Raw genomic sequence first — 20,252 nt, forward strand, 5'->3', positions numbered from 1 at the left:
ATGGGTATCAGAACCCTAATTCTTCTAATATTTGCCAAACCCAGCTCTTTTGTAATAACAATAACACCATGATAGCAAACTGTAAATTCTGTGTAATTATACTTTAATTGTATTGTGAGGCATGCATTAATCACAAAGTTTAAGTGCCAAGGATGGAATTATAATAATTCTGTAAAACAAATTTAAGCTAGCTAAGTAGGTCAAAACCACTAGCATGCAACAGGAGACCTCTGGGAATTTATCAGTTAATGGCTATTTATGTGCAAATGAGTGCCCTACAACCCTCCAAAATCCTGTGTAGCCGAAGGGTATTTCTGTTAACCAGGAGCATGCTTAACTGCTGAGGCATAAATTAAACCATTTATTGGAATTATTTTAATTCTTCCTCTCTCCCCCCCATCCCAGCCCACTAGCTGCACAATTTACAGTGTTAATTTACATGGATATAGAGCTACTAAGGACTTTTCAGAAATGCTCCTGTTTATAAAGGAACCTTTACTAAAGCAGTAACAATTGGGCTCTCAATCACCCATCCTTTCTATGGGTGGCTGAAATCATTAAAAGTTCCAGAGGTTCAGTACTACATAGCAATACAGTATGGCAAAACCATTTTAGAACAACTGATCATGATGGAAAGATTCTATTTTATGTCCCATTTTATATCCTACCAAGCCTTTTTTCAAACCCAGACCTGACAATGTAACTCAAAGCGGAATTCTTCAATTTCATTTTTCTGTATTCATAATGCACACAATCAAAAGTTTTCAGAAAGATTTTTATTTTTAAAAAAATAATGAAACCAAGTATAAGAATCCTTTCCTTCCTTTAGTATAGGGGGAAAGAATCTCTAGTTCAAGTTGAGGGACGGTGGCTCAGTGGTAGAGCATCTGCTTGGTAAGCAGAAGGTCCCAGGTTCAATCCCTGGCATCTCCAAAAAAGGGTCCAGGCAAATAGGTGTGAAAAACCTCAGCTTGAGACCCTGGAGAGCCACTGCCAGTCTCAGTAGACAATACTGACTTTGATGGACCAAGGGTCTGATTCAGTATAAGGCAGCTTCATATGTTCATAAGTTTTGAAATGATTTAAATATATATATATATGAGCATTTTGGCAAGTATTGGGTTGTATCTAGCAATAGATTTTGGCATAAGAAACCCTTCTTCACTAACCCTGATCAACTTCTCTCTGGTAGAGAACCTCACACAAGCAAGATGTACCACAGGATGGGAGGCTGCAGAAACTAGCACTTGCACACATGCTAAATAATGTACTTTCAATCAGAGCACTCTGCAACTGGATTTTACTGTGTGAAATGCTAAAATCCACTTGTAGCTACATTATTTAGAATGTGTGAAAGCACCCAAGGAGAAATTGGGGGAAATTACCTCTCTCCTCGCTTGCTGATGAAAGCCATGAGTGGAAAGAGGCTTTTTAAAAACTTGATTTCTCATCACTAGATGGCCCACAGCATTTTGCTTGTGAAGCTCTTATAGCCTTCAGGGGGAAGTTAGTTACCAGCCTCTCTGCTAATATTTCCCCAATAACACCTAACTGTTCCTCAGGTATACTCACAAAGATAGGGGTATATGTGTGTTTTGCTGGCTTTCACAAAACATTTTCAGAGGACCGGATTGTGTGTAAATGGCCTTTAAGGACACTATAATTGTTCCAGAGGAAAAGATGAAGAATGATGAATCTTTTGGGGCTGCTATACTAAATCTACTCTGTTCTATCGTATACAGATGGGGGTGGGGGTGGAAGGGAGTATGAAGTACTTAGCAATTTTTTTTAAAAAAGAAGTTATCATTAACACTGAATTCAGCTATCATGATTTGACACTGATGCAAACCAGGGCTGCTTCAACACGAACATTTTGCTCTGCTGTGGCTTCCCTACTGGGGTGCTGTTTTCAGGAGCATCTCTTTGACATTGTTTGCCCCATTTGTGTATTTCCTCTCATATCGTTTCCAACTTTCCTAAACCTGGTTTGGTATGAACTTTTTGCAAAGGTTGCAGTCAACATGCCTTGGATGCTGGGAGGACAGGAAAGTGTACATTTTGCAGGTCATCTGAACAAATGAAGCTCTATTATACAGAGTTCAACAACTGGTATACAAAGGTCAGCACTGTCTGTCTTCATTGCCAGAAGCTATCAAAGGTCTTTTGCTTCACCTTCTACCTGTTCCTTTTAAACTGGAGATGCTGGAGGTTCAATCTGGGAGCTTCTGAAAGGAAAGCAGATGCTCTACCAACTCACAGCTCTTCTATGCCCACCTTGGTGCCATTTTCCTTGCCATATTACACATAGCTGCCGTTCCTCCATGGGGACCTTAAAAATTACAATCAATAGAACACTACAGTATTATAACAGTCTATTGTCATGGTAAGAGCCCTGCGGTGCAGAGTGGAAAGCTGCAGTACTGCAGTCCAAGCTCTGCTCACAACCTGAGTTTGATCCCAGTGGAAGCTGGGTTCAGGTAGCCAGCTCAGGGTTGACTTAGCCTTCCCATCCTTCCAAGGTTGGTAAAATGAGTACCCAGCTTGCTGGGGGTAAAGTGTAGAGGGCTGAGGAAGGCAATGGCAAACCACCCCATGACAAAAAGTCTGCCAAGAAAACGTTGTGATGCAATGTCACTCCATGGGTTGGTACCGACTCAGTGCTTGCACAGGGGACTACCTTTACTTTAGGAGCCCCGTGGCTCAGAGTGGTAAGCTGCAGTACTGCAGTCCAAGCGTTACTCAGGACCTGAGTTCAATCCCAGCAGAAGCTGAATTCAGGTAGCCAGATCAAGATTGACTCAGCCTTCCATCCTAAAATGAGTACCCAGCTTGCTGGGGAAGGCAATGGCAAACCATCCCATATAAGTCTGCCAAGAAAACATCCTAATGTGACCTCACCCCATGGTTTGGTAATGACTTGGTGCTGGCACAGGGGACTACCTTTACTTCACCTTTATTGTTATGATCTACTAGTTGTCATGATCCACTAGGGTTTTTTTTTGGGGGGGGGGGGTCTTTAACCCTTTTTGTTATGGACTTATACTCAGCAACAAAAAGGGATAGAGACTTGACAACAGGTCATTATAGCAACTGAGCAACAGAGATATGAGTCTAAAGCCCCTTGGATTCACATGTTCCCTCTTCGTTCTCTCTCCCCCCCCCCCACCCCGTAAAGACAGAGAACCCATAGGGTTTTCAAGGCAAGAGATGTTCAGAGGTGGTTTGCCATTGTCTGCCTCTGTATCATGACCTTGGTATTCCACACAACCAGTGTGATATAATGGTTAGAATGTGAGACAATGATCTGGAAGACCTAGGTTCAAATCCCCATTCTGCTATGGATGCTTGCTAGGTAACCTACCTAACAGGGTTGTTGTGAAGATATAATGGAGTAGAGGAGTTATATAAATCACTCTGATTCCTCACTGGGAGAGAAAAGCAGGGCATAAATGAAGTTTATTAATTAGTACAATTTTCTGTGAGTGTTAAAAAACCCCACTGGAGACAGATGAGATTTAGGTTCTTTAGCCACCTCCTTTCCAGAAATGCTCCCTGGTCAGAGCTTGTACATTTATCATGGCAAGGAGGATCCTATTATGAAAAATTGTTTCAATATTTCTCATATTTTAGAAGTAGTGAATCCATTATGTTTCTCACCCCAACTACCATGAATGAAGATGTTTAGCAAAATAAGTGATTTAAAAAAGCATCATCAAATTGCCACTAGCTCTATAGTTACAACTGTATTTCCATACAATCATGACTATGTCTTCACATTCTAGGAAACTGAAAATTCATGACTTTCATTAACCCTTAGAAATTAGATTAGATATATACATGCCCTATTTGAAGTGCAAAAAGGAGCATTTTCCCTCTTCAAAAGAATCATATTTTATTTCCATTCCTACTGATGAGTAGTCAAATGCTTTTACTTTTCTACAAACATTTTTTAAATTCATAACTAATAAGAATTTTGAACTAAGCTCTATAACTAAATATTTTCCTTTCAGGAAATATTCAGCACCACAGAATTACATATCACTGTTTAGAATCCAGCCCAAACCAAAACCTCAACATTACTGGTCTCCACAGTTCAGTTCTAAAAGAAGATTTCTATTCATCTGGTGTAGCTTATCTATACTGGCCTCGTACGGAGAGTGATGGCACACTTTACACAAAGTGCACACTTCACATGCACAACACTCAGTTGGAAAGCAATGCCAGCTTAGAAACTCAAAGGTTACAACATTCTTACCAACATTTCTGACAATCTTCTGACCCATACCTTTGAGGACCATAAATGCTAATGAAGATAAGGACAGTGGTGCCAGCATGCCTTCTAATGTAGTTTATTCCAATAGGTTCAAATAATAGTGGGCCAATATTTACTCTGCCAATAATGTACCAAGGAAATGTTTTATGATAACACAGAAAACTAGAAAGGGAAAGACAAGCCAATGCACCCATTATTTGGAGAATTCTCACATGTTTCTGTTACCATCCAAAGGAAACAACTAATTTAAATGCACGAATATGGGAGAGTGGGAATATGGAGATGAACAACAGTGTTGAAACTGATGTTCAAAGGAAACAACTGTGACTGCAAACAGCACTCGTGAAAGACAAGATATTTCAAAATGCTTACATCCAATGGCTGAGAAAGTGTTTACTTCAAAGTAGCTTCACTCAAGTTAATGCTCTGGAATCACAGTTCTGGAATCAATCCCCAAAAGGATAACTAAAAGAAGAACGTGCTGTACTTTGGAATAAAAAGAACTAAAGCCATTATACATTAACACAGCTTAACCATACCACCACTGAAATGGTTATTACACCCCAGAACATGCCAAATGTTAATTCTCTTTCCATCTCTTCCTTTCTTGTATTAGAAGAAGAGGCACACACAGTCCTGCTCCATTTCTTCTTCCCCAGCCCCAGGTTTTGTAGTAATTTTTTTTAAAGGAAGAAGAAAGGAGTACCATACTCCTTAAAAAAAGAGAAAAGAAAAAAACCACATTTGCTTTGAAAGCTGCCAGTAGGAGGCAGCATCGCCTCCGACAGCCATCACCACCAAGCAATGCAGAGTAGTTAGGAACTTGCTTCATTCTTCTGTCATTATATAAGCAAGATGACACTGTTCTCTAATCCAGCCAAAGCTGATAAGTACCATCAACCTGTCACTTCCTACATTTCAAATTCTAACACTGCAGCATCAAAGAGTTTTTTACATTTCGATTTCTTTTGCTGGCAGCAGTCAGTAGCCTCTCGTTCTCCCACGGTGTTCTAATGCAGCATTTGCACACCGGGGTGACTCCCAGTCTGAATAGCAGGTCATCCCCTACTCACTGAGCTCATCTGTGGCCCATGTGCTAGGCAATTTAGATCCAATCAGCCCTTATTTAGCTCAAGAGTAATGAGCAGCATAGCGACACAGACTTAAGCCTGACCCTCAGGACACTGCTCATCAAGTAGTAAAACTGTGACAAAATCATTCATCTTCCACCCGCTGGCAAGAAATAATACTCGCACTCACTGTATTACTTTTCAAGATAGGAGGAGGAAAAAAAAGTCCTGAATTTTCATGATGTGAGACATTAATTTGCAGAAAGCTGAATTCCCTTAAACCCCCCTGTTGCTATGAACTCACCAGGGGGAAATAGGCCTTAGGAGACTGAAATGGAATAAAGAAAATTGCTTCGGCTTTCTTTTCATTTTAAATAAGCTTTAAATCTGACAAGTTATCCTAAAGACAAAGATATATACACATATATGTATATATACATATATATATATTTATACATATATGGTATTCCCTGTTTTAAAAAAAGAAACAATCAAAAATTGAGATATTCCAAAGTTAATTAGTTTTTATCAATTTTTTTTCATTGTTCAATAGGGGAACAAAATCTTGCAAATCTGTATAAATAGCTATTTTTTCCTCACCTCCTGCAAAGAAAGAAATACGGAGAGGAAAGTTCATTCAAGGGAAAAAAAAACCTTATAGTTTCAGAAGTGGAGTGCTTCAACCAGAAAATAAATGTACATTGATGTTCTTCAGGGATCACATATTTTTCTAAACAACTATGGGGCCATAAGCAGCGGGTGCTCAGTATACTTGGAAATGGTTTTGTACGCTGATTTTTTTTCTTCTTTAAGCGTATTTGGTGGATTTTCTCTTTCACAACAGTAAATCGTGTATAGCTGACAGGTAGGTTATAGTACAAACGTCAGAGCAGGTTTGCTAGATAAAATGGTTATGGCAGAGAAAAAAAGAAGTGCAAGAACTTTTGAAATGGCAGCAGCCTGTGAAGAGTGGCATATTTTCATAGTATTTGAGCATTTTCTTAGCTTCCAACTAAGTTGCACTAGGCAATGCCATTTTAATAGATTCAGGTGCCCCAGCAGTGGTCTCAGAGATATTCTCTCACTCGCTTTTTCCCAAAATAGCCTGCCATCACCCCCTAAAATTCAATACATTCAGGGAATGGGAAATCAAGGAGTGTGAGGATTTAAGTCACATTGGTAACTGTTTTATGAAGTACTCATATCTAATAAGCTATAAAATTATTTGAATGCTGGGCTATAGTGAGCCAGAAACCAAACATAATGGGAAAGGGAAAATTCTTCAAATCTATGTAACTTTTTTTTTTTACTCACCACCTCCAACAAGGAAGGAAAGAAAAATACAGAGGAAAGTACAAGAAAAAATAAAAAGAAAAATTTGTATTTTCAAAAGTGGAGTAGGTTCAATGAATCTACTATTCATTAGTAATTCAGTATTCCAGTGTCAACAAGTTTTTGTGCATAGCTTTCAAGGCTATGTATTTGCATGAGAATATATACTCTGGTTTCTCTTTAGATTGCATTGCACTAGAATATAGGAAAAGCCCTGCTGAATCACAACAGTGGTCCACTTTCATAGATATACCATGTGAGTGTTTCCCAAAGCTGATTTTATGGCATGGATCACAATGCCTACTAGCTGTTTGTCAGAATACCCTAATTTTATGATAGCATTAGAAAGTAATGATTCAGAGCTAATTAATAATGTTTCATATGGCATTGTGTGTAGAATAGCCAAAAGACCCCAAAATTGTCTGACACTAACAGCTAGAAGTTCTAGCTCTTTTTAGCATAATACACCACTAGATGGTGAGCTAGATTTGTTTTTAAGGCAAGAGGTGTTTCAGAGGTAGTTTGCCATTGCCTGCCTCTGCATCATGACCCTGATATTCTTTGGAGATTGTCCTTCCAAATGTTAACCAAGGTTGACCCTGCTTAGCTTTCAGATCTGACGAGTTCAGGCTAGCCTGGGCTATCGAGGTCAGTGCTGAACCAGAGCTAAACATGTAAGACATCACCACAATAGTGCAATTCTATGCTATTACTCCATTTACTTGGGCTTAGATGGGAGTGTCTTTCCACAAGACTGTACTGTAGTCATCCAAAATAGCAAACCAATGACACCCCCAGCAACCATTATTTAAGCACTGAGTCTCCATAACTTAATGTTTGAATCCTGTGAAGAGATAGTGCCACAAAGAACGATTTCCAGCAATCTCCACCGCTGTACACTATAATATACAATAATATTTCAGTTGCACTGGAGTTTGGCTAGAAGGCATTCATGATGTCTTCCAAGAAGATACTGTTGCACTCAAGGATCTCTTGCTCGAGCTCATTGCCATTTCTGAAACACATTTAATTCTAAAACATTCACACTGGCACATACACATGCAAAACAGTTATAAAGCATCTCCAATGTCAGCATAATGCCAGGTTGCAATCCTAAAATTCATTTTTATGCATTTATTCAACTATTTTTGTTATTTCTGGTAGGTCAGTGTCAGAAGTAAAGATTTCAAAAATGTGACAGTGGAAGAAGTACAAGGACAGTAATCACATTCCTTTGTATACCATATTACTTCTAGCACTGGGCAAGATCCCATCTCTTACTCTTGCAAGAACAGTTTTATCTACATACCACGCAGAAAACAGTTTTTACTTCAGATGCAGCTACCTATGACAAAACAAGCAACACTGCAAAGCTTCTTTTTAAAAATGGGAAATATATTCTTTTTATGGCAAGAAGTCTCTAGATTCTAAGGATTACGTTTCCCCACTGACAACAGTATTTTAAAAGATTAATATATTGGAAAGAATATATAGGTTTTCAATGACTAATACTGAAACCCTGGAGTAGAAAGCACCTTTCTGTATTTTTTTTATTGGCTTATCTGTTCACAGATATAAAAAGGAAAGAAGAAGAGAGTCTCCTGATGGGCTCGGAGGACTTCCCACAGGGCATTTTTGATGGCAGAGTATAACACACACAAAACCTCCCTTCAAAACAAGTATATATTTCCATAGTAGGTATATATACCAGGAAATCATACTCAGCCTGAAGAACTACAGGGTGCAGTAGAGAAAAATGAATATACACTCCTATTTGTTGATTTAGCTACAGTCTAGCTATCAGAAAATCATTATTAAGGAGACAACCATCTTTGCCAGACTTGTACTCTGACTGTGGCAAAAAAAAAAAAAGATTATGTCAGATAAACCTTAAATACCGTTTTACAGTCTGTAGGACATTTACACTATCAAAGGCCACAGCTGTAGTCTGTTGCAACTGCAGTCATACATACATACACAAACACACACTTGAAGCAGAAGACCAGCATGCCAAGGTTTTATTTCATTTCAAAGGTCCAGAGTGGCTTAAACTGAGCTTAAAAAAATTTGTGATATACAGGTGTAATGGCAATGAAATAGAATTAAAAGCTTACCAAAAGTTTAGAAAGTGCATCTACAGACATGCTCAAAGCATGTTTTAAATGATCAATGCATGACCAACAATATTTTCAGATCAGAGTGCTAAAACAATGGGCAGTGTTCCACTAAAGCACTTGCCAGCTGTACAACAGAGGATTAGTTTCACTATGGTGAGTGTTTTTAACATAATAAAATTACTGCTCTCCACCTTTAAGAGATGAAGCCAACTTTTCATTTTCAGCTGAGACTTGTCGGTTACTCAAAAGCAATTAGTTTCCCTGTGGCTGCCCTTTCTGCTTCCCCACTTTCTCTTATATCTCTTCAGCCAAAAAAAGTAAGAGCATACCACCACTATAAAGCCAGTGTAGTCACTGCTGGACTAGGATCTAACATACACAGGTCTGAATCCCTACTCTGACATGGAACCTTCCTGGGTGACTGTGGACCAGTCACATACTCAATCTAACCAATCTCACAGGGTGGTTTTAAAGACAAAATGGAGGAGAGGACAATGATGTAAGTCACTTTGGGTGTTCGCTGGGGAGGAAGCTGGGATACAAATGAAATAAGACGAAGAAAATAAACGTATTTTTTAAAGTCTATTTCACCGGCATTTGGTTACCAAGCAGAAAGTAATAGAGAATTCTTTTAAAAAAACAACAACTAAAAACTAAAATTGCATTTGCTACTAATTTCTATTGAAAAGTTTTTCTGAACTCAGCTAGTGATATTCAATCTGATCACACCCATATTTACTCAGAAGGAAGTTCTACTGAGCTGGGTTTAATGGTGCTTACTCCCATAATAGTGTGGAAAGGAATGAAACCTTAAACATATGAGCCTTATACAGAGTCCGTACAGTCTTTTATCCAGCCCAGCACTAGGATGCCAGGTCTCCTGGCCATCCCCTCCATTGCCTGACATAAGGTCAGAGTGGTTCCCAATGTAACTTTTAGCAAAAAACATAAGTGTTGACACCAGGGCAACAATGAGTTTTGGCAAATCCTAGAGCATTGCTCTCAATATCATGATGTCATTTATAATTTCCCACCAAAAATGATGTTGGATCCTTGCCTGCTTCTATCCCCCAGTTCTCCTGGGGATGCTAGGCAATGGTCTGGTATCCTTACTCAGCACTGACAACTCTGACTTTCAGTGGATTTCAGAGTCAACTACACATCAAACCAGCATCTGATCTCGGGGACCTGTATACAAAGCACATGCTCTAGACTAAGTTATGACCCTTTTCTTCACCTGGAAAAACTTTGCATTAAGTAGTATTTCACTCATTTCAAAAGAGCAAATATTCCATGCCAGTTTTTCAGTTCTCCCTCAATTTTTCTGCTTCTAACTCTTTTCTGCCCAGCTATACCTTTGCACTGGGAGACCCAACTGCATCCAATGCAGGGAATGATCCTATCTCATTTAATGCAGACACCATGTACAATTACCTTCCTCCAAGGAAGGTTGTCTGAAATAAAACAAGGCCAAATCAATGAATGAGAGATACAGAGGGCAGCCCTCCTCTGTTGGTGGGTAAACTGGGCTTACAGAAGCTCTGAGTCACTTTCTCGCAGTGCACTATTTGGGAAAGATGTTCTAGACTACTAGCAGAATAGACTGCTGAAGAGTTCCTCTCTTTTTGCTAGTATACAGTACCAAAGGGAACAGAAAGTTTTCATGGCTATAAATCCCTGAAAATGAAAGGGTTAGAATGGAAGCACTATCAGTCCTTCAACCAGAGCAGCATGAATGGCTTTAATTAAACCACAGCTTTTTCCTACACCTCACTCTGCAAAATGAATGACTGCCATTTTCTATGATCAAATAAAATAAAAAGAAGTAGAAAAACTAGCTTTATGATTCCAGAAACTCTGTGTGATATGTTAAAGGGGATTGCTATGCCTATTTGACATTCTAAGCTTTAAATACCAAGGCATTTAGTTAACACAGACAAATCAGTATTTTCATAATGCTACTTAATCAGCAATAAAGGAATGCTCCTGTGAGCCATCATCTTGGGTTAGCAGAAAAGTGGCAAATGAAATTATTATTAACTAACCGCCTATAGGGAGCTGCTTCTCTCTTTAATCAGTGATCTCCTTATCTACCTGCAAATTCTAACAGTTCTAGACCTATTACACCCAATACAGCTGGCAGAAATACTACGTTTATGCAAAGGCTGGTATCTTATTTTCATCTGGATCTTAAAGCAGAAGAGATTGCCATAGTGAGACATTTGCTTCTTTACCAAATCACAAAGGCAGCCAAGAATGCATGTTATTAATCTGACCAATGGTACTGGCTCTATAACCTTGCTCTTAGCGAGCGAATATACAAATATCAGAATTTCTTCACATTGGGAATAGGACTGCTATGCCACTTTTCCTTCCTTTCTTTCAACTGTGAAAGAAACGGTATCATTGCTACATAAAGATGAAATTTCTAAGTATAAACACCAGGAATATTGTTGAACAGTTTGGACAATTTATTTTAATTGTTCAAATGATACACATTATAAAATCATATAAAGTTTAAGTCGAGTGGCACCTTTAAGTCCAATTTTATTCAAGGTATAAGCTTTCATGCGCAAGCACACTACTTCAGACACAGTATCTGTATCTGAAGATACTTTATCTGAAGAGGCATGCTTAGACATGAAAGCTTATACCTTGAATAAAACTTTGTTGGTCTTAAAGGTGCCACTGGACTCAAACTTTGTTCTGCTGCTTCAGACCAAAACATCTTCCCACTTGGATAAGATAATAGTTACATTTTGAAGAATAAACCAAGATCACAACTGTATTGTACATTTATCTAGACTCATTTGTTTAGCAAGTGCTACACCATCATACTTACCTTCAAGAGCGGGATATAAATAAATATTATTATTATTAAGTTATTAATTTTGTTTATGCCTGCCTTTGCTCCATGGCAAAGATCTAGGGCTAACTAAGATGTTGATAATTATTAGATTAAGAAATCAAGAACTGAAAAAATCTCCCTGGCTACCACAAAAGCCAGACAGAAAATTTGCATTGCCTTTAGAAAAGCCTAGTCTGTCACGTTCCCTAACAATTGAGTCAGGGTGTCAGATGGTTGTGTGATATTTGCAGTATTCAGTCAGTCAGTCATTTTCCAATTCCAATTCTAAAAACTTTTATTGACACAACCAATCATTTTCATTTCTTGGCATTACACAACATTATAATCTAAACCTTGTTCAGACGTGTATCCAATTGTGCCTACTATGGCATTTCGTTTGCTGTGACTTTTCACAAGATACGCAGGAGGAAGACTTGGGCAGTAGAACCATTATATGGTAGCCATGGCAATGTCTGGCTTTGGCCAGATGACCTTAAGCATCCAGAGAAGACTCTCTATGCTATATACCTGACCCTGGGAACCTAACAGACAGGGATTGGCCTTAGTAGTGCGCATTTCTGCTTGGTATATTATTGGTTCTGTTTGTAAGTTACTCTATTCTCAGCAATGGTTTCATAGCACAGAAGTCCATTGCTCTGTATTGATCTCTAATAAACTTCTGGCCATTTTCATATGAGCCGAGTTGACTGGGATCAGTAACTGGGATCAGTAACTGACAAAACCTCACATTGTATAACTTGATGAAATTCTAGGAGGATGAAGCCTCCAGCCAGCCACCGCAAATACTTACTTACATGCATGCCATTGTTCAAGCATAATAGTCCTAACTAATGATGGGCACAAACCAGGGACATTGAGGTTCGTTTTGGTTCATGTCTGTAAAGCTGCACAAACGACAAACCTTCATGTGCCTGTTTGCCAAACTGGTTTGTTTCATGTTGATGGTTCATACGCAAGTGATGTCCAAGCGGCAGATCCACCCATTTCTGGGTGAACTTGCTGCTTCAACTTCACTCTTATGTGGCACAACTTACAAACGCCATTTAAAGTTCTCTTTAAATGGCTTTTAAAGCAGCACCATGCATTAATGAAGTCCAAGTGATGAGTTCAGCCAGAAGCTGGTGAACTTGATGCTTGGATTTCACTTTTGCATGAATCACTGACACAAACCTCAATTAAAAACATGGAGGTTCGTTGAAGGTAAATCACACGACCCTCAACTCACAAACCGAGAGATGTACAGCTAGAATTTAGGTTCATGCCCATCCTTAGTCCTAACTTACATAGAAGGAGTTTGTGGGTGTGAGTGCAAACCACACAGGACTGATCACATGGATCTCTGCTCCCCAATAAGTAACCGACCAGGAGTAACCTGCCTCTGTTCTACAATGAGTAACCTTTTTCCTTCAGGGTCGGGAACAAAGGGTGGCGATAAGGGAGGAACTGTCTCAACGGCACCCACTTGTGTGTGGTGTGCCACAAGGGGCAGTTCTATCCCCGATGCTGTTCAACATCTACATGCGCCCCCTTGCCCAGAGGTTTGGGCTGGGATGTCATCAGTACGCAGATGACACCCAGCTTTATCTATTGATGGGTGGCCAGCCCAACTCCTCCCTAGAAGATCTGACCATGGCACTTCAGGCTATGGCAGGGTGGCTCAGGTTGAGTCGACTGAAGTTGAATCCGAAGAAGACGGGAGGTCCTGTACCTAAGTCGTGGCTGTCTAGGAACCGAGGTCTTAATACCGACCTTTGATGGGGCACTACTTACACCGGCGCCCAAGGTTAAAAATTTGAGGGTGCTCCTGGATGCCTCCTTAAATATGGAGTCCCGGGTGGCAGCCACCGCCAGATCAGCCTTCTATCAAATACGGCTGATAAGGCAGCTAGTCCGCTACCTGGAATGCAACGACTTTGCGACAGTGATCCACACCACGGTCACCTCAAGATTGGATTACTGAAACGCCCTCTGCATGGGGCTGCCCTTGTCTCAAACCCGGAAGCTTCAACTAGTGCAGAATGCAACAGCCAGGTTGCTAATGGGTCTTCCTTTATGGAAGCACATTCAACCTGTGCTGAAAATGCTGCATTGGTTGCCTATCACCTTTAAGGCCCTACATGACCAGGGGTCTGAATACCTTAGGGACTGCCTTTCCCCACATGCTCCCTGGAGAGCACTTTGATCTGGATCACAAAATGTACTTCTAATCCTCGGCCCTAAGGAGGCCAGATTCATGACAACTAGAGCCAGAGCCTTCTCTGTAGTGGTTCCACGCTGGTGGAATGAGTTGCTGGAAGAGGTCAGGGTCCTGCGAGAGCTTATACAGTTCTGCAGGGCCTGTAAAACTGTACTCTTCCACCAGGCATTTGTAAACTAGACTGCTGGCCGCTATAGCTTTTAGGCAACATATGAACCACCCCTTGCAATCTGCTGTACAGAAGCAGTGGAGAGGACAAGCTAAGATCTACTTTACAGGGAATTATAAATCTGAAACTTATCATAGCACCAAGATGTATTTTATGTTTTCATAAAATGTATTCTATGGTTCTCCAGCACCATAACTCAAAAGCATCTATTCTTCTGCGCTTGGCCTTCCTTATGGTCCAACTCTCACAGCCATACATTACCACTAGGAATACCATCACTTTGGCTATACAGACTTTTGTTGGCAGGGTGATGTCTCTACTTTTTATCATGCTGCCTAGGTTCGCCACAGCTGTCCTCCCAAGGAGCAAATGTCTTTTAATTTGGTGTAGTGGCTAAGTGTGCGGAATCTTATCTGGGAGAACTGGGTTTGATTCCGTACTTCTCCACTTGCACCTGCTGGAATGGCCTTGGGTCAGCCATAGCTCTGGCAGAGGTTGTCCTTTAAAGGGCAGCTGCTATGAGAATCCTCTCAGCCCCACCCACCTCACAGTGTGTGTTATGGGGGAGGAAGGTAAAGGAGATTGTGAGCCACTCTGAGACTCTGAGTGGAGGATGGGATATAAATCCAATATCATCGTTGTCATCATCATCATCGCTAGTCATCATCTGCAGTAATCTTGGATTCCAAGAATATAAAGTCTGCCACTACTTCCATGTCTTCCCTTTCTATTTGCCACGGATTGAAGGGGCTGGATGCCATGATCTTAGTTTTTTTGATGCTGAGTTTCAAACCTACTTTTGTGCTCTCCTCTTTCAGCCTCAACAAGAGGTTCTTTAGGTCCTCTTCACTTTCTGCCATTAGAGTGGTGTCATCTGCATATATGAGGTTGCTGATATTTTTCCCGGCAATCTTAATTCCTGCTTGTGATTCAGGCCAGCATTCCGCATAATGTACTCTGCATATAAATTAAATAAGCAGGGTGACAATATACATCCTTGTCGAACTCCTTTTCTTATTCTAAACCAATCAGTTGTTTCATATCCTGTTCTGACAGTCGCTTAACCTTTATACAGGTTTCTCAGGAGACGTGTGAGGTGGTCTGGTACACCCATCTCTTTAAGAACTTTCCACAGTTTGTTGTAATCCACACAATCAAATACTTTAGTGTAGTCAATGAAGCAGAAATAGATGTTTTTCTGGTACTCCCTTGCTTTTTCCATAATCCAGCCATATCCAAAATGTTCAAGCAAATGTGAATGGCTCATGTTGGATGACATTTAATGTGAACCAAAAAAAGGGGGGGGGGGATTTAGACCATACTTTTTTTTCCTGTGGGGAAGGGTATTTCTAGGCAAGCTTGATTTAGACACAGACCATCTCCCACTCAGCAAAACATCCACTTCCCATTTTTCAAACTGAATGGGGAATGCTACTCTCTCTCCCCATCACTCCAGAAGAAATCAGGATACCTTTTTCTAACACACAGTCTCTCATGCTACATTCTATGCTCAAGTCATACCTAGAATCAGTTTGGTATAGCAGTTAAGTGTGAACCAGGTTTGATTCCCCACTCCTCCACTTGCACCTGCTGGAATGGCCTTGGGTCAGCCATAGCTCTGGCAGAGGTTATCCTTGAAAGGGCAGCTGCTGTGAGAGCCCTCTCAGCCCCACCCACCTCACAGGGTGTCCGTTGTGGGGAGGGAGAAGATATAGGAGATTGTAAGCTGCTCTGAGTCTTTGATTCAGAGAGAAGGGCAGGGTATAAATCTACAATTATTCTTCTTCTAAAATCTCTTGCTGATCAGTAACAGAGGGTTCCAATCCTGACCTACAACTAAAGGACACAGGATCAAGAGATCTCAAAGGACGTCTCAGTGGCTACTTTACACAGGCTACCTGTAGACTGTAGACAGGCTACCTGATGTAGACTGCTTTGAGACTGTTTATAGATCCAGGAAGGCAGCCTTTTTGGTCTAAAGCAATAAAAAAAAGTTGGAGTCCAGTAGTATTATTGTCTGAAGAAGTGCGCTTCTAGCACACGAAGCTTACATCATGAATAAATCTTTGTTGGTCTTAAAAGGTGCTACTGGACTAAAACTTTGTTTTTTGAGACTGTTTATTTACTGGATCAGCAGATGGCTGCTGAATGTTCACAGCATGAGCTAATCTGCTTGATTGACAGTAGGAGCAGGACCCTTGACATGAAAATGTATGTGGATCTGACAGGGAGTAGGGATGAGAGAAGGCAGGAGGCAGACTCAAGTCGTCTTCCCAAACTTTTCAACTGAGGGCAAAGCTACTACTTTCCACTCAGCTCTCCTTTGCCTGATACTTCACGGCTTCCCATGGTGAGCTTCATTTTGTCCTCAGCTCAGTCCTCTAACCTGAAATAATCCCCTTTGTGTTCTGCAGCCAGTAAAGGCCTCATCCAGGTTGTATGGGAAGGGTCAGGGTCCACAGAATGCTGTTTGCTAGTTTGATGCTGGCTGTTCCACTCAATCCATTTGCAAGCAGCATTCTCAATTATCTGTAAGCTCATTTGCTGTCAGTTCTGTCTGACAAATATTTCTTGGGTTCTCTCAGAAAGCTTTACTATAGTCACGGATTTTTTTGTTTTCCTTGCTGCAGGCAAATGAGGACAATTATGTTCCCCTGGCAGGAACAGCCTTCACTGCATGTTAGTGTTGCCATTCCTTTCCTTCCCCAAATGTTTATCCCTTATTCTGAAAAGATACCTGCTCATGTCAGGTTCGCAAATATGATTCCTCACAGCATTTAAGATGTATAAACCAAGCTCTGCTTAACTTTCCATCTTACATGAAGACTAGGATCATCTCTGCAAGGAGAAGAGTCTTTTCTGTTGCAGCTCTCTCATGAAGGCTTGCTGTTACCTTTCAAAGGTAAGTTAAATCCTTCTGTTTTGCTGAGCTTTTGATAATGTAGGATTTTTCACTCTGCTGTGTTTAGTTAGGGAATGGCTTGTTTTCAGTCGCATTTAATGTACTGCATTTTTTTCTCTTAATGAAATGTAATTCAGAGGCAGTACAAAAATTTTCTAAATGAAAAGAACAGACGTGAGGGATTTTTAAAGTTTCCAGTTTGCTTCCCCCCATTATGAATTCTATTGTTTTCTAAAAATACAAATGTACTGCAGTTATACAGACCATTCAAATCTAAAGGACAGCCCCAGAGAGTACGCGTAACATACTTCTGAACAGTCCCAAGTAGTTTGCACTTTTTAAAAACTAAGTTAAACCAATTTAAAAGGACCCTACTAATAAATCACCTGCACTTTGTCAAACCCTTTATCTTTGTTCAAAGACAACTTGGGTAAAAAAATAATCAGTTGTCCTTGGATTTACAAGCTACTGACAGCAGAAGTCAAACTATCCAGACAGTAACAAAGTACTTAAGGTAAACATGCAGGTCAGTTTCTCTCCCCTGTTCAGAATGCATATTTCCAACTACTCCTCCCTCAAAGCTCTTCTGTTTTCTGCAGTGCCCAATCAATAACTGACTCATTAAGGCTTCTGGCAGCATGGCAGGGAAAGATGTTTCCCAGCTTTCCTAAAGGAGTTTTTGGCTCTAAAACGGAAAAACTGCCTCCAGTGTGTGAATTAGTGGACAGTGGTATGTTTAATAGAGAAAGGACAGTTTGGAGGTTGTACAGTATAGCAATAAATCAAGGAAAACCAATCAGCGATTAAAACCCAGTCCCCCATTCTCTTTAGTCACTACTCCATTCTGGGTTCCCCCAAGTTTTATTAAACCGGACTAAGAAGTGGGATATTTTAAAAATTCTTGCTTGCTAATTTTTATTAAGCAGGAGTTATGACGCACGCATCCCTCCTCCACGCACCTCACAAGGCTACCTGAATGTACAGAGTAAAAAGTGTTCCATGTATACAACAATATAACTTTGGAAAGGAACTGAAGAAGCAACAACTTAAGACTGATTCCTTTAAGGGTATGAATATCTGAATTTCTGAAATCAATAAGGTTCAAACTGCTGCTGGCATGCGCAGGCATGGAAGCCTGCAAGCTCAAAACCCAAGCACATTCTGCTTAAGACTTAAGAGATGGGAAGGTCAACAGCTACAGACCTTTCAACGTAACTCTTCCCTGAGTCATCAATTGTCTAAGTAATATAGAAGGCACAGTGTTGCTGTTGCCTGTGATGGGGGCAAACAAGAAGTGAGAGTTTCTCTTCTCAAGGTGTGTGTCTGTTTCAAACTGCCAAGACAACCAAGAAGTACAGAATGGCCTCCTTCCACAATGAGCTTTCAAAAGATTTTGCCTGTGGCCTCCATCAAATTACCATACTAATAGAGCTTGGAATAGATAACACCTAGAAAAATAATAATCAGAGACAGCTATAGAACAGCTACATACATTCATGTACATCAATTTCCTTTGATTACTTCACATTCGATGTGTAACCTGACATCTCTGAAGAGCATTGTCTACGGTGCTATAAAACTCTGTACCTGTGGCACCTGATCCGTGCTCATATACATAACTCACTGAACAAACTGTTCATCAAGGAATAATGCGCATGTGAACCAGTTTATACACAATCTCATGCACTATTCTGGTGAGCAAACTGTCAACCGTAATCCGAGCTCAGTGTACCAGCTATGCATGGCAGCCTACCAACTGCTAGAAACGAAGATTTTCATCAAACTAGACAGCAGAAACAGGAGATTTGTTGCGCTTTCAATACATGGATGATGGGTTACAAATGGTTCCAGTCTGCAAGCTGCTTAGGACTAAACATTCATTTCACAGTAAATTAGTATCCAACATTTCAGTCAAAGCTTATTTGCAGCAATATAAATGAATTGACAAATTATATCTTTATTTTTTTAACAAACTTACAAACTATGGGTTGGATCCTACCATCTTTTGTGCTAGTGTTGACCCCCAAAAGAGAGCCAGTTTGGTGCAGTGGTTAAGTGTGTGGACTCTTATCTGGGAGAGCTGGGTTTGATTCCCCACTCCTCCACTTGCACCTGCTGGAATGGCCTTGGGTTAGACATAGCTCTTGTAGCAGTTGTTCTTGAAAGGGCAGCTGTTGTGAGAGCCCTCTCAGTCCCACCCACATCACAGGGTGGCTGTTGTGGGGGGAGAAGATAAAGGAGATTGTAAGCTGCTCTGAGTCTCTGATTCAGAGAGAAGGGTGGGGCATAAATCTGCAATTCTTCTTCTTTGAAAGGAATGCAAGGATTGTGTAAGTGGGTCAAAATCCCATGTGAAGAGATTCAGCAAGGAGGGGTGTTGAATGACACTGTTGCTTTTGCAACAGGAAAAAAGCTTTTAGAATTTAACCTTATGTATATTACTGTACTTGAAGGAAGGAGAATGTAAGAACACAGACAACAAAAATAGATCAAACAAAGGGTAAGATACAAAACCAAAGTACATTCATAGATCGCTGGTTGCAAAGAATTTAAAATATATAACTGTATATATAAATGCTTACCTCAACCGAGACAGAATAGCCTGCAAAAAATTTAAGACTGCTGTTAATTCAGCTCCTCGACAACCCGGCAGCAACATACTGAAGCCATCGTTCAGCAACTTTTCCTCTGAAAGGTACAACAGGTGGCTGGTCTCAAATACTTCTTGGACGCCATCAATGTAAATGGAAAGCAAATTCCAGAGGCTTTGTTTCTGTACGTAGTCATTTTTTGCTACTAAGAACTCCTTTGCCTTTTCATGGAAGGTGCTTGAAAGATGCTCAGCCAGCACAGTAATGTCCATGCTCTTCTCAACATATGTTAAGATGAAGGCAAAGTACCCTTTCCAGATCAGAGCTCTCCGAGCAGTGCTAATCGAAAGTGGACTAAGAAAATGCAAAAGTTCCATCATGCGGCTGGCAACATCCTCTGTCTCTGCCATGGCTGCCAGTACAAGGAAAAGATGGAAAAAATTCTGCAGCCCCGACTCTGTCAACTCCCGCATTCTTTTCTGGTGAAACTTGGAATAAATTCTGTATTGTACAAAAAAATTTTTTTTTAAAGTGTGCTTCATGTTATGATTTTGCTTAGCCATTTTATGCAAAAAAAAAAAGGTTTCAAAAAGTGTGTTTTATGTTATGATCTTAATTAGCCATTTTGTGCCAAAACTGCTTAGCCAGTACAGTTTTGTCAGTAATGACCTAAGTTCCTTCTTACTGGAGGTGAGATGTACACCAGCCAGTACCGGAAATACTCAGAGCTTA

At 40.3% G+C, this 20,252-nt stretch overlaps 1 protein-coding gene across 2 annotated transcripts in view; it reads right to left on the bottom strand.

Moving 5' to 3' along the window:
• The window catches only part of MMS22L (MMS22 like, DNA repair protein), a 122,266-nt gene that overhangs the window by 45,044 nt on the left and 56,970 nt on the right, over positions 1 to 20,252 (bottom strand). For both annotated transcript variants that reach the window (XM_060237429.1, XM_060237438.1), the window contains exon 14: positions 19,512 to 20,021. In XM_060237429.1, coding sequence (XP_060093412.1) covers positions 19,512 to 20,021 — 510 coding nt within the window. The remainder of the gene's footprint in view (positions 1 to 19,511; positions 20,022 to 20,252) is intronic.

This window comes from Heteronotia binoei, chromosome 1 (genome assembly GCF_032191835.1).
Source record: "Heteronotia binoei isolate CCM8104 ecotype False Entrance Well chromosome 1, APGP_CSIRO_Hbin_v1, whole genome shotgun sequence".
NCBI classification, from domain to species: Eukaryota; Metazoa; Chordata; class Lepidosauria; order Squamata; family Gekkonidae; genus Heteronotia; species Heteronotia binoei.